Here is a 14608-nt window from a genome sequence, read left to right as displayed (position 1 = left end):
GAGGTCTGAAAGCACTGCATCTTTTTCATTATTTTGACTATTGTAATATTTTGGTAATCCTATCTGGCTTTAAAAAGAAAATGTATTTGCTGACTTGCTGTCAGCTCATCTGTCCTCTGAAACTGTGGATCTAAACATCAGGTTTCCAGTGAAACCTTTTTTTAAAACGTGGGTCTAACAAACAGCTGTAGTGTGAACCATAATTTGTTTGGCTGCTATTTTAAATGTATTTTGCCTGTTCAGATGATTTGCTTCTGCTCTGATGGTGATTAAAATAGCCTGATTGATGCAGGTAGAACTGAGCTCTGTTGTTTAGTGTTGGAGGCAGGAATAGGAGGAGCTCTGTGCATGATCATCAGATAAGATCTACTGGAAAAACAGAAAAAGTGTTAAAATCATTTGATCAATTAAGTTTAATTGTAAAGCACATTTCAGGAACATCAAAATATTGGTCAGTTTATCATTATGTTTCAAAAGTCACTCTAAAATTTTGGGTTTTAGTCTAGATTTAAAGAAAGTCGGTGTTTTGGCTTTTTTGCAGTTTTCAGGAAGTTTGTTCCAGATTTGTGGTGCATAGAAGCTGAATGCTGCTTCTCCGTGTTTAGTTCCCCAGAAAGCACAGAATGATTGAAACAAAATTGAATCAATGTCAGCCAGAAACATTGAATCAACGTTGAACGCTGACATTGAAACAACATTGAAAGTGGTCGGTGACTTGAATGTTGAATCAACATTAGGGTTTCAACCATAACTGACATTATATCAATGTTGATTCAACCATCATCTGTATGTCAATTTACATGCATATTTGTGTTGATTCTACATTGAATCAGTCAGGAATCAACGTTGATTCAATAATCATCTGAACGTGCATCTGGACACATATTTCTGTTGATTTTACATTGAATCAGTTACGAGTCAATGTTGATTCAACCTTCATCTGAACAAGGATCTGCACACATTTCTGTTTATACTACATTGAATTAGTCAGGAATCAATGTTGATTTAACCATCATTTGTATGTCAATTGTCATGCATATTTCTGTTTTTACATTGAATCAGTTAGGAATCAACATTGATTCAACCTTCATCTGAATGTTGATCTACATGCAGATTTGGGTTGATTTCATATTGAATGAAAGATAAGGATTTATGTACATTTTTAGGTCAGATAGGTCTACATAACATACCACTAAAAGTTTCTTCACTGGTAAACACTATTATTGGCAGATCATGGGTAAACTGTGTACAAAAGTTTAAAAATGACAACATAGGTTTGATATAACATTTTATTTAAGAAAAGAGCGACAGATCTTTAAACATATTTGACTCCTTTTTGACTGACAGAATAACAGTCTATTGTCCACAGAAGAACAGAGTCCATGAGGTTAAGCTTTGTACTGTATGAACCAGGGAAACAGTACAAGTTGTGGTAACCCCAGTTAGACTCTGGTTGGCATCACTTTGATTCATTGTGATGTCTTCCTCTCATTCTGGTGTGTAATGAAGTCACTTCTTGACAGTTTTACTGCGGTCCTCAAGAGTCAGCTTTCGGTCAAACTGCAGAGCAATGGCTGAAAAACACAAAAATAAAAGTGAGGAAGGTGCCGATTAGAAATATGATAAACATTTGAAAAGTTCTGAAAGACATTGAAAGATTAAACAGTGTACTGATTACAGGTCTGAGAACAAATACAAACCATATAGTTCCCCATGTACACTCACTGTTAACATTTGTCTTAATTGTTCATTAAAATGTATCTTAATGTTTACGTATACAACTACATTTACCTATGAAGCTGCAGTCTAGTGTAGGATTTATGATGCTGCACTCATGTTAAAATGAGGGAATCAATATTTAAAATAAAGGCTGTTTATCAGAAAACCTAAAGATAAAACTCAGGGAGGATCAGGGTTTATTTAACACACCAAAGAGATAAAGAGCAAAAGGTGATTTATACTGTAGTTGGAAAAATTTATAATTTATACAGAATAAACTTCCATCAAATAGCTGGTTTAATCTTCAATCAACTACAAATATTTCCAAATAAGTTAATTCATTACAAAATGTCCACGTGCTGATAAAGATCCCACACCAGTAATAATAGACCAGTTCAGTTTAACAGGTTACCAATCCAGACACAACAGACAGAATCAGCCATTTGCAGGTTTAGTTCAGTGTTTCACCTGCCTTACATGTTTTAAGTGTTTCCTTTCTGCCTCACCTGGATTTAATCTGTGGATGATTAACAACCTTCTGCACTTTTTGATGGCTGCAGACGGTCATGCAATCATCTAACTCAGCTGTTCTGGAACAGAGACACATCTAAGCACGTCCCTAAGCACATCATAATAAAAAGTTAAAAACTAGTGATTATCATCACAACAATTTAAAGCCCACCTGGAGCAGCCAGCCTTACACTTCCTTGTCCACCACATGCTCTCCCAGACCAAACAATAGGCCCCGCCCTACATTTTAAAAACTCAAATCTCACAAAATCTCGCAGGATTTCATACTTAGGCCAGGAGCAGTGGGCAGGATGAAAATAATACAAAATGAGACATGACCTCAATTATTAAAAATATCCGTTTTGCCCCAAAATAACCAGGATTACTATGGGCACAAAACAATGCCCTTATTTTTCAATAAACACATTTAAGATCAAATAATATTGAAAAACTTACCATAAAACTGCTCAGAGGAAAATTCAATTCAGAAGCTGGTTGCAAACAAACCAGCAGCAAAATGGCTGTTTGGTTGGGACAAACCACTAGTGCAAAAAGGGGGAGTCGGACTGTACAACTCCTACTAGAGACTTGTAGATGTTTTTGTGTCAACACATTATGCACAGTCAGTAATAATATTTACAAACAAGGTTTTGGGATGACCTGTGAAGACACGGTTGCAGTGATCAATGCGACTAAAGATAAACACATGGATGAGTTTCTCAAAATCTTGCTTCCTCTAGCCTCTAATCCTGGAAATGTTTTTCATGTGATAGAAGGCCGACTTTGTAACCATTTTTACTGTGAATGTTTAGGTCAGAGTTATCCTTATGAAAGTATTTGTATTATATAAAGTTTTTCACACAGATATAAAAATCCACTGCACTATTTTAGTTTATTGCCATAACTAAGTTTAGTCTAACTACTATTGAGACGAGATATTTCTACCTGTTGCTCGTTGTCACTTCTTGTCTCTCCAGGTCTGTAGATGCCAAAAGTAAAAGTGAAACTCAGACAACCATCATAGATCAACCAATATTTTATTCAATCAATCAAATGCATGAAATCACACCAACATCCCAACATGATCATTGATCACCACAAACAAAAGGAAACATTAACCACCTTGATAAAGATACGTCTTCAGAGATCACCGTGTCTCACCCAGTGATTTGACTGACTGTTGTAGCTCACATACATTTATACCTCACTGTGTCCAGGTGGATTTTCTACCTGGGCCGTCATGCAGTGGCAGTCAGGAGATGGACGCTCTCCTTCATGATGATTTTCTACTCAGAGATAATCCAGGTGTTATTTTGAACAAAGTATTCTTCTCGAGAAAGTGAGTTTATCAGTACACTGGTACTGTCCACTAAGTTGTCTTCCCTATCATCCGAATCAGCCTCAGACTGGTTTCTGAGACCAAACAGCGCTCTCCTTGACCTCTCCTTGACCCCTTGATCACCCCACATGTGACAGAGTTAAACAGAAGTTTGATTACAAAGAATTAATGCACATTCTATATAATGTTTATAAAGAAATTTGAATAGCAATCAGTTTAAGATCAATACACATTTAAAAATTAAATATATAAGGTAATCCATATATCCTGCACACCTCTAAGAATTTAGTCTAATTCACAAAATCCTACTGATTTAATTACATCTTATTAACCCATAAATGAAAGACATTACTGTGTAATATTACTTAAAAATCACTCAAATCAAACTTGTATTTCCACACTACCTAAAACAACCATAAGTCCCCAGATTTATTAAAAAGCACAAGAAGTAAAAACAGATAAACCCAGTAATATTTACTGCAAGGATCAGATTCATTCTCATGTTTAGCCACTAGGGGGCAGCCTTTTCTTTAACCTGCACTGAACCGTCGCTCAGCAGGCGGACCTTTATGTCTGCAGGCAGCCCTCGTCTGATCAGCTCATCTTTAATCTGCAGAAGAAAACATGAGATGAATGTGAGAAACAGTCAGTGGTGAATTATAAAATATACTGAACAGAATCTGATCAACATTAAAAACAGAATTTGACATTTGAGTGAAATGTGTTTGGTTTAAACTCAGGCTGTGATGGTTTGTGTTAAAGTCCAGGACTTCACTGACCGCTTTCTCGATTTCATCCTTGTTGTCTTTCAGTGACAGCGTAGTCGAGATCTTCAGCTTCAGAACCGTAAGACGAGCTGGAAGAACAAGAGATCAACATGGTATAAAGAACTACTTCCTGTTACTTTCACTCCTGTTTTCATCCGACTTACATGTTTTAGGAGGAGGACTTGGAGGTGCTGTGGCGGGAACTGGGATAACAACAGCAGAAACATCATGAGTTTGGAAAATAATGAATAAAAATAAATTAAAGAAAGAATTGACTCACTTTTTCCAACCCTCACAATGACACATCGAAGTTCAGACTGGTAGACAGAACTGAAGGCACTGTGGAGATAATTTAACACCAAAACTTTAAGGTTAAACATTTTTAGAAATGGCCATTAAATAATGTTCAAAATAACCATAAAGGAGACATTTCATGCAAGATCCAGTTTTTTAGTCCTTAAATAATTTTGGGGAGTACTTTGAGTGTCTAATTTGCCAAAAAATAAATAAAATTGATTCTCTCCTGGTACTGCAAAGATATCTTTATATTTGTTATGGGTTTTATTTTTCAGTCTGTTCATTTTTCTCTATTCATTATAACATGATCTAAGTTATGACGTCACCACATTTTCTGTTGAACTGATAAATGAGGTCATGACTTCCTGCTAATCAGTTTTGTGAATCCACCATTTTTTCCCTCACAAGATTTTGTAGTTCAAGTTCAGTTTTGTCTAAGTTTCAAGTAAACAAGTCAAAATCTTTGGTTAGGGTGTATTAATGCAGAGAATTTCTTACATCGCCTCTCAGCATCAGATCCTCTTTGAAGGATCTGGTCAAATTAAAGTCTGTTTTTGGAGCCCTAACGGTTCACTGCTTCAGCAACCTGTGTCAGAATCAGGAGGGATTTTCCAACAGACATTTTGTATCACTGAAGGTGAAAATTATTATTTTACTTTTGTACTTAAGTACATTTCAGAACCTGTACCTTATACTTTTACTAAAGTAAACTAGTTATGTTTATCAGTCTTTATCAGACAAGTATCTGTATTTCTATTTATGTAGAGGATATGTGAATATTTGAATCTTCTGATCAGATCAGATACTGACTTTGCCTGGACAACAAAACAGATGGGATGGCTTTCTTCATCATCAATGGCAGACGGCGTCCATGTCAGGGTGAAATTTCCTGAACCAGATGAACTCTTGACCATGTTGACCGGTCCGCTGAACAGGAGCTCAGTGATCCTTTAACACACAGGAAACACATCAGTCTGGTTGGTTATATGTGCAAAATGCCCTGAAAACATATTTTTATGATGTAATTATCAAAATGCTCTGACAGATAAAAATATGTGTTTTATGTGTTTAGGATCAGTTGGAGTCACTGTGCTATTTTAACACAATAAAGATCAAATTTAAAATTTTTACCTTGAATTATGTCAAAACTTACCTCTGCTTATAAACAACATTTATTTTCTACTCACACAGACTGAGTCGCCTCTGCTCTGATGTTGATTTCTATCATCTCATTAACGTCTAAGAAGAACTGAGCTCCATGTTCAGGAGTTGGAGGCAGAAACCTGGGCAGATATTCACCTGCTGTGCAGGACGGAGCTGCAGGATCCACTGGAGCAACGCAGGGAAAAATTATTCTGATTAAATCATGAAACAGCAGAATTAAACTAACAACTGCTGTCAGTTTAAAGATAAATTCACTAAATTTACACAGTTGTCCATCTGAGTTGTTCTAATAATGTGGAATTTTCGTGTGTTACATTCTTTATGATCAACTTTCAACAGATAATTATTGAATACTAAATTTGTTTCTCTTTGCAGTGAAGCAACATAATTGAAACATGAAATCAAACCTTTGAAAGCAAACTGGACGGGGATTCTGCTCATAGAGCTGCTGGAGTTTGTCGTCGTTGTTCCACTAGTGTAATGAGTCATATTGATGGTCTGTGTGGGAAAATCCTCCATCACCAGCTGAACTGCATATAAACCCTCAACGCTGCTGTTGGTTGGACTGAATGATAGAGAACAAGACTGGAAGAGGACAGAGAGAGAAATCAAAGATTATGAATCAAGTTTAATAACATTTTATTTACTGGATTTCATTTGTGTTTGTCACAAATAAAACAAACACAAATAATATTAAATTAATATTTTAATAACTTAAAATATTAAGTTACTAAACTTAATATTCCTATTAACTTTAATGGAAATATTAATTTCTTTTTAACTTAATTTGCAGATTTATGGCTATTATCACATCAACTGAGAATTCATGCTGAGAAAACAACGCAGCTAATTTTCAATTTTATTATTTTGTTGAACCACAAATATAAAGAGTTGGACTTTTTCAAACCCCTGGGGTCGAGGACAAATATAAAAATAAAATCTGAGTATGAAATAAAATATGTTTATAGATTTTTGGCAGTGAGAAGAAGGTTGCTGAATGATTTTTAGCTTATAAATATAATAGTGTTATATGAATGTATCTACAGTGAAATGCAGTGAACTAATTTCAGATTAGTTTTTGAAACTATTTAAAGCTTCTTCCAAATATCCTGAGTCACAAGATGCTAAAAACTGTTTTTGCCAAATAAATTATATCACCAATAATTTACATTGAAATACTAGTAACTTCTTTTTGTAAATTGTTTGTGTTTTTGCACAAACTATTTTTTTATGAACTATTTACAAAATCAGAGACTCCAACAAACTACAAATCTCTGTATTTGTGTCTCTCCACCTTCAGACCGGATGGTTCTCACCTGTCAGGTTCTGTCCTGAAGCCTCCAGTGTTTGCTTTACCATTTTGTCCACCAGGGGGCAGTGTTCACACACCTGAGTTTCAATCAACCTTTTGCTAGTCTGTAGCTACAGTGTAGCTCATAATGTGTTTCATGCAGGGGTGAAAGTAACTTTGAATAACTAAAAACCATCACTGCCTCATTGTTCTCTGTCTCTCTGTTTGTATGTTTTACAAAATAAAGTTCAAACTCAAACAAAGATGTATCAATGTTTTACTTTACTGCACGCTGCACATTTCTGCTATTTCTAATTTCATTAATTTCAATAATGAAATTAGAAGACCTTGATGATATGAAAAAAAAAATTAATTGCTAAGGTAGGCAGCAGGCATTTATGAATCAGTGATATTAGCTTGCTGCAGTTAAATCATTATTTAAAAGTTAGCAAATGTTTTATTTTTATATGGTCACATAATATGTTGTTCTGAATACCCTGGAAATCCCCCTTAACCTGCCATGTGCACACACACACACGCACACACACGCAGACACACACACACACAGCATACTTACCGATGAGAGACTGAGGACAGACGGAGGTGTGCAGGTGTAGCACTCATATTTATCGGTACTGGATCCATGTCTGCATTGAACATTGTCTCCATCAGGGTCAAAGGTCAACAACCTGATATTTCTCTGACAGTTTGAGGGAACTCTGAGAGAACCAGAAAACAAACGTCACATTATATTCGAACCCCTGAGATCAAATAATCTGTTAAAATTATTTGATTTACATCGAGAAGCTTCGGGATATTGACTGATTTGTGCTTCAATACTTTTCTTCCATCATTTTTTAGGTACTTAAACTCTTGTTTGAAAATTGTTTCTTTGAGAAATTACAGAATGGTTCCTATGTTCAGTATGTCTAATTTGATCTGCATTTCACAGATTTGAAATTTTAACAGTAAATCTTATTTGTAAGTAATTCTTAATGAATTACAAAATCTGGTTTTGTTTCTATGTAACTCTTTGGTCTCTGTTACAGATAAAATTGATTTACAGGGTTTGGATCTCATTTTTCTTTACAAGAAAAAAGAAAAAAAAAACTTCAGAATCAAAATGCAGCTTATGCTCAATCAAAAATATCAAAGGTTTCAGGTATTTATTATTAACAACATATGAAAACTGTATTACCTCACAAGAGGAAGGATGCCGGTCAGTGGTGATGAATTAGGTCTGTTGATGTCGGATCGGTTTCTCTCTTCAATATACATCTGAGCGAAGCCAGATGAAACGCTGTTTCTGTTGTTTATCCAGGGTATTATTTTAATGTCCCATCTTCAATAGAAGATATTGGGAAGATTTCTGATGTTACTAAGTTTCTAAAACACAGAAAATCTTACAGAGCAGCAGACCAGAAAACTGACTAGAGGAATTTTGGACTTCTTGGAAAAAACAGAAAATTATTAGATACAATTTTGCATGATGTTGTGATTCAGTCACCCAGTGTAGTAATTGTTCAAATTCCTTCCGATCCAAAAGTTGTACTCTCTCAGACACCATTCACCGCTGCTTTCATCAATCTTCTTAGTACAGCCGATACCACACTGCCATGACTCTAGCTCTCCGCATGAGCTGTAGCTAAACTTATAGCGATGCACAGCCTGTAGATTTAAAGTGAAGAGGTGTTAGATACAAGATGATATTTTTTCAAAAGGGAAAATAAAAGAAACTTCAGAAAACCTGAACTTACTGTAAAACTGTCACCTTGTATATCTTTAGTGGTGTGAGAAAACACAGCACCAGTATAACCAGCTTTTGTCCAGCTGACCATCATCATCATCATCATCAGCGCAGAGAGCAACATGATGAACGAATTGGTTCTACTAAACAAAGATCATCAGAGACAGTCGGCTTTATACAGTCTCTCCTTATTCTCTCTGTTTACTGTTGGAAACATGGAAAACATTTTGTATGGACTGTATTTACATATTGAACCAGGAAATGTCGACACCTGATTCATAATAAGAAAAACATTTCCTAGGAGGTAAAATTTGCTCTTCAAACTGAAAAATATTAAATCTATTTCTGCTTCATCTCAATGTTTCCAAGTCCTGCAGCTCCACCAGGTTCATTATTTATCTCTCCTGGTCATTTTTTGTATCTCAGTGAATATTTAAGATGTTCACAGATCAGAGCTGATCACTACCAGTTCACCACTGGTTTCACCAGATACAAACTTTAATGGCTGCAGACCAGCAGTTTATCTCTGCAGGAACATGGATTATATCCAACATATAATCCATTTTTATGGTTTTTGATTGTTTTTATATTACATTTTTCCAGATGATTTTTAAACTGCTACTTGGTTTGGTGGAAATCCTTGTGCAGTCAGTGTTTAACTAGGAATCCGTAAATGATCAATATTATTTAAATATATTTATGTATTTAATTTGCTCTTCTGTCTGCTGAATATATAACAGTAATTTTAGTCCTTTTTTCTTTTTTGTCCAGAAAATTCTATGAACATGGTGTTTTTTACACTTCTACAAAAGATGGAAAGGTAGAACAACATCATGCAAAATGTTATTTTGCATTATGCTCATCAATATACACTTCATTGTTTGTTTACATGTTTTTGCAGGTGTGTGGAAATCACCTAACAGATGACCTTTACTTTCCTTTCTATGTCCTCAGTTGAACTTCTCCTTTTGCCCAACATTCACTATGTTCTAGTTTAAAATGTTATTTAGGTTAAAAGAGTTCAAATGTCTTTCATTCATCATCTCTGTAATATGAGAAAATCATTTTGTCTACCTGTTATGACTGGTTCAATGCAGTGGTTAAGGTGTAGAAAATGAGTATTTATTAAAAACTACAATGACTGTGATGTCAGTGGCGTAAAGCAAATGGTTGGATGTGTTGAGGTGCAAAAACAAAGACAAACTCAAATGTGCAAATATACTCAGAAAATCCAGACTTATTCCACAAAATAGAATTGAAAAGTTCCTTTGTTAGTAATTCCATCACCAAGTGAAAGACATTATAAATATTAATTAGATCTAATTAATATTTATATTTCGTAGTATGTTTAATACTTGCTGAAAGGTTATTTTCAAAAGGTACTGTTAATCTGACAAGCCTGATCAGGACATATGTCCTAATTTATTGAATAAAGCTGTCTGGCCTTCACATGCAAGTTTTGGCTTTATTCTTAGCACTAAAAAAGAAAAGATCTTCCAGTAACTGTGGGTACACCAGCGCCGTCCTCATTACTCGTTATTCCCCAGCCTCCCTGCCGACTTGCAACACAAAGTCACACTATTGTTTTAACCAAAACAACAGATATGATCACTTTCCAGGCACATTCAAATTTTTTTTTTTTTTTTTTAAACTGGTCCCACAAGGAAACGGACAGTACACTGGGGTTTTTTTTTTTGTTTTGTTTTGTTTTCTTCTGCTGATGTCACAAAACAGGGAGAGGTCAAGCCAATGTAAATATGGCATGAAAAATTTATTTCTGTAGGTTTAAAAGAAAGTAAAAAATGTGAGAATATTCTGAGAAGCAAATTCAAATGCACAAGGAAGAAAACAAATGAACCAAGAAACTAAACTAAAAGGAATTAACTATATGGCAACACCTTAGTAACAATAATGAAAACAAAGAAGTTAAGTAAACCTGGCAAGATATGGCAAAGAAAATCAAAACCCAAGCAGCAATAAATCATGACAGCTGTTGTTTCTGCATCTCAAACTAATGATGAAATGACATGTTTACATTTTATATACCATCTTAGGAAAAGTTCCGCCTGAAATCGTAGTCTTGAGTATCTATGTCCAACACATCAGGCTGCTTTTAGGAGACATCATCTTTCACCATAGCACAATAAATCTTACAACAGAACATAGATATTTTTTTAAATCTTGAGGCCCAGACAGTGTCTAGTTTTTGATGACTAAAACAGAAGTAGAAGACGAGTCCATTTCCGGGGAAATATTCATAATTCTTTAGAGATTCTTTCTAGATTTGACAGAGATTTCTGAATTTTGTCTGCAAATTTCTGTTAAATGGGCTCGTTTGAAATAAAATTATCCTTTGCTCGGATTAGTCAACATCAAAACTCCATGGAGCTTTGTGATGGCAGGATTTTAAAAGTGATAGAATCCAAATATGCAAAACATTTGCTTGGAAGAAAAAAATGTAAAACATAAATACATGTTCTTTGAACTTTGATGCATTAACGCATAACAGAAAAGTTCAACTTGTTAATTTTACATAAATTAACAAGTTGATTTATGTAACAAGTTGATTGTTAGATAAATTAACAAGTTTTAATTCATCTAACAATCAACTTGTTAGATTGTTACATAAATTACTTTTTTAAGCTTGAGCTCGCCATCTAGTGGAGCAAAAGAGTAATATAAATCACATTACCATATTTTGTCAAGAAAGGCGAAGAGGACTCAAATACAGAGAGGCAGAGGCGGGGAGTAGATTTGTTGTTTTAATTTTTAAGAAACCGATGAACAAAAACCGCATGAAAACCACAAGGAACACAGGAAGCCAGTTATAACGGGATTAAACGAGAGGAACCAGCCAGGAACAATGAGGAAGAGGTGATTAAATGCTGAACCAGTAGACACACTGATTGACTAACAGGTTGCAGCTGTGATGGGAAAAGGAAACTGCGAGAGAGAGAGAGAGAGAGAGAGAGAGAGAGAGAGAGAGAGAGAGAGAGAGAGAGGAAATGGCACAGGGAGCGAGGGAGAGTACTCAACTGGGAAAATTAATCTAACATTAAAAAAATAAGTGCCTGTACTGTATTTTATTAGTTGGTCTTTTGTGCTTCTCTGAAAGAATAATTCACTGTTGCAGTTATTAGGTACATGCTAGCCTGATTTTAATCAAAACATCTATCACAATGTTGATTTTAAGTGAAATTTGCTGCTCAGCACAACAGTCTCACTCTGGTTGTTGAACGCAGCACAAATACTGTGCAACGTGTTGCTGTGAACTGGCTGTCAGTGGGAGGAAAGGGTTTAGGTGAATATTGTTGTGTCCTGGGTTGTTTGAGTTGCTTTTGAGTTGGTTTATTCTATATCCTTAGTTCCATTTTATCAGATCAGTTTTGTTTCTATTTTACTTTAGTTCAGTCCTTCAATAATTCTAGTTTATTATGTTCCTTATTATATATTCTTTGTCACTGTAGTTTTTTTTCCTCTTTTTCTAACAACTAAAATAAAGTTTATTTTATTTAATATATGATGCCAAGTTGTTTTTTAACATATAGTATTTTTCTGAAATATACATCAAAATGAGGTAAGGATAGATGGAAAAAATATATATAATTAACCACTAGGTGTCAGTGTTATAATATTTGGTGATCAATTTTTTCTGATGTTCATTTGTCAAGATGTAATTCCTTGTCTAATGAGTTTATCTAATTTCTGCGCGAGTAAAACCAAAACAGTTTAAAGATAAATTCAAGGCTAAATTATATTTTTTAAACTAATCTGTGTCTGCATGATGGAAATCAGAGTTGCTCTGTCAAAGAATAGATGTTCATAGATGAACATAAACATTCAGGTAATAAAATCACAGTATATGCTACATTAAAGCTCTTCTGTGGGGCTTGATTGATCAGAATTATCTCAATAACAACTTTGATCAGTCAATATGTAGAAATTAAGTGACAGAAACATTTCTTTACACCTATTTTTATTCTGTATGTGAACTTTCTACTCAAACATCTTTAAGCATGTATATTCATACTGGATTGGTGATATTACCAGATAATTCTGTGGGAGTTTAATGTTTAATTTGTTACATATTTCTGGTGTTGCTGTGGGGTCAATACACCTTTCAATGGAAGCACATCTGAAATAGTTCAAACTAATTAACACAGACAAATCCCATATGAAATAAAAATGTTTTTTCCATGTTTAAAGATAATAATTAACATTCAACTATTTGGTTATTATTTTCCTGATAATCAGGTGGTGACCTGACTTAGTAATTTTGACCTAAATTACTAGTTCTATAAATAAATTGAATGGCACATTCAATAAAGTAAAATAAAGTAAAAAAAAAAAAAAAGTAAAAAATAACAGTTATTGGTAGCTGAGCATTTTATGCTCTAAGCTGTTTGAGATTTTACTGATTTCACTAAATCAAGAAATGTCAATACTTTACATAATTTTTTTATGAAATGTGAAATATTGCTTTAGCTGCACAATATAAAGCACACAAAGTACTTGGCTTTAGTAATGCTTTATTAATATTTTTATCTTAGTTTACTGTGAAACTAAGTTCGTCATTTTTAATTACTCCAAAATTATTTTTCCTGTTCAGTGTCAGTCCATTTAGTTAATCTTTTCCCGTAATTTTAGTTTTTTATTTGCAAATTCAATAATTTTGATGTCACTTTTTAGCCTTAATTGGCTTGTTTAATAAAAACAAACCAATTATTCAATTTATTCATGAGCAGAGCAAAAAACATAGTACAAATTCAACATTTGTAACTTAATTCATCCTTCATGTATAAAATAAATAATTTGGGTCTCAACACTCGACCTTGAGGGATTCCAGAAGTGATGCCAAATTATTATAAGCAGCTGTCATTCAGGTAAACACTTAACTCTTAATTATATAGCTCTCAACTAATGCATAACATTCCTTTTTTTAATCAACACATAATGATTTTTTATATCAAATTCTGATAAAATAATGCCAGAGATATGCTTGACCTGAAACCTAAACTTTTCTAGTTGGTTGACAGTTTATTACATTTGTCCTTTTCAGCTTCAGCTCGCCCTCTAGTGGAGCAGAAGTGTAACTGTTACCATTGATGCTTCACAGAAAGTTTTCTACTTCATAATCTCAGCTAGTAAATTTTTTGTTGGAGGATTTTGTATCAATATCTTTCTTTTCCAAAACATATTTCCTATGCAAACTAATCTAACATGCAATAACATCTGTTTATTCTGGAAAAAAAATACTAAAGAAATTTGGAAATACAAAAACAGAGAAAAAGAAATGACTTGAAACTTCAGAGAACGGTATATCGTTGTATTAGATATATATTTGGCCTTAGCTACTTGTTTTCACGGCCCTGAGGAGACGAACAATCATTGTTGGTGGCAGTCCTCGTCTGACCAGTTCATCTTTAATCTGCAGAGGAACACACAAGGCTTCGTTTAGAGGAAATCAGTGGCACGTTATGAATTGTTCTGGAATTGTTCTGAATTTGTGTTTGTCATTCTGACATAACTAAATTGTCTTTTTTTAATAAGTGAGATTTGACTTTGATTTGCTTCTGCTCTCAGATTTAAGGCAAGACATTCTTAGCGAGAGACAAAACAGGCATAAGGAAAGAAAAATATCAGAAACTGACAGAATCAACTTAACCAGGCAAATGACAGAAAATAGATTATGATCAGTATTAGAGTTCATTTGGTTACTGACCTGTTTCACAATTGTTTCATAATCCTCTTCCAGTGATACATTTGTAGAGATC

At 34.3% G+C, this 14608-nt stretch overlaps 1 protein-coding gene across 3 annotated transcripts; it reads right to left on the bottom strand.

Annotated features, from left to right (window-relative positions):
- Positions 1 to 3249: 3249 nt before the first annotated feature.
- On the bottom strand, positions 3250 to 12523 carry LOC103480643 (integrin beta-like protein C). 3 transcript variants are annotated; one of them, XM_081599922.1, is made up of 12 exons: positions 11527 to 12523; positions 8845 to 9038; positions 8595 to 8755; positions 8286 to 8429; positions 7665 to 7806; positions 6204 to 6381; positions 5820 to 5961; positions 5443 to 5580; positions 4616 to 4674; positions 4500 to 4538; positions 4348 to 4424; positions 3250 to 4178 (listed from the first exon to the last, which is right to left on the bottom strand). In XM_081599922.1, exons 2-12 carry the CDS (start codon positions 8956 to 8958, stop codon positions 4080 to 4082), a joined length of 1293 nt encoding a protein of 430 aa, XP_081456048.1. In that variant the 5' UTR covers positions 8959 to 9038; positions 11527 to 12523; the 3' UTR covers positions 3250 to 4079. The 3 variants fall into 3 exon arrangements, with proteins under 3 accessions (XP_081456048.1, XP_081456050.1, XP_081456051.1); XM_081599924.1 differs by having other exon boundaries at positions 8845 to 8977; XM_081599925.1 differs by lacking the exon at positions 11527 to 12523 and having other exon boundaries at positions 8859 to 8974.
- Between the last annotated feature and the right edge of the window lie 2085 nt (positions 12524 to 14608).

The sequence above is a fragment of the Poecilia reticulata genome, chromosome 18, assembly GCF_904066995.2.
Source record: "Poecilia reticulata chromosome 18, P_reticulata-male-v2, whole genome shotgun sequence".
Lineage (NCBI taxonomy): Eukaryota > Metazoa > Chordata > Actinopteri > Cyprinodontiformes > Poeciliidae > Poecilia > Poecilia reticulata.
The sequence above is the reverse complement of the archived record's forward strand: the minus strand, read 5'-3'. Positions and strand labels throughout refer to the sequence as shown.

Bases quoted from the DNA above. Each gene is read 5' to 3' on its own strand.
- LOC103480643 (XM_081599922.1), bottom strand. From the start codon at position 8,958: ATGTTGCTCTCTGCGCTGATGATGATGATGATGATGGTCAGCTGGACA. The intron at 4,675-5,442 runs GTCAGTATCTGA...TTATCTCCACAG, and splicing joins TGTTTTGTTGTCCAGGCAAA to TGCCTTCAGTTCTGTCTACC. The intron at 4,179-4,347 runs GTCAGTGAAGTC...TTTCTTCTGCAG, and splicing joins AGGATGAAATCGAGAAAGCG to ATTAAAGATGAGCTGATCAG.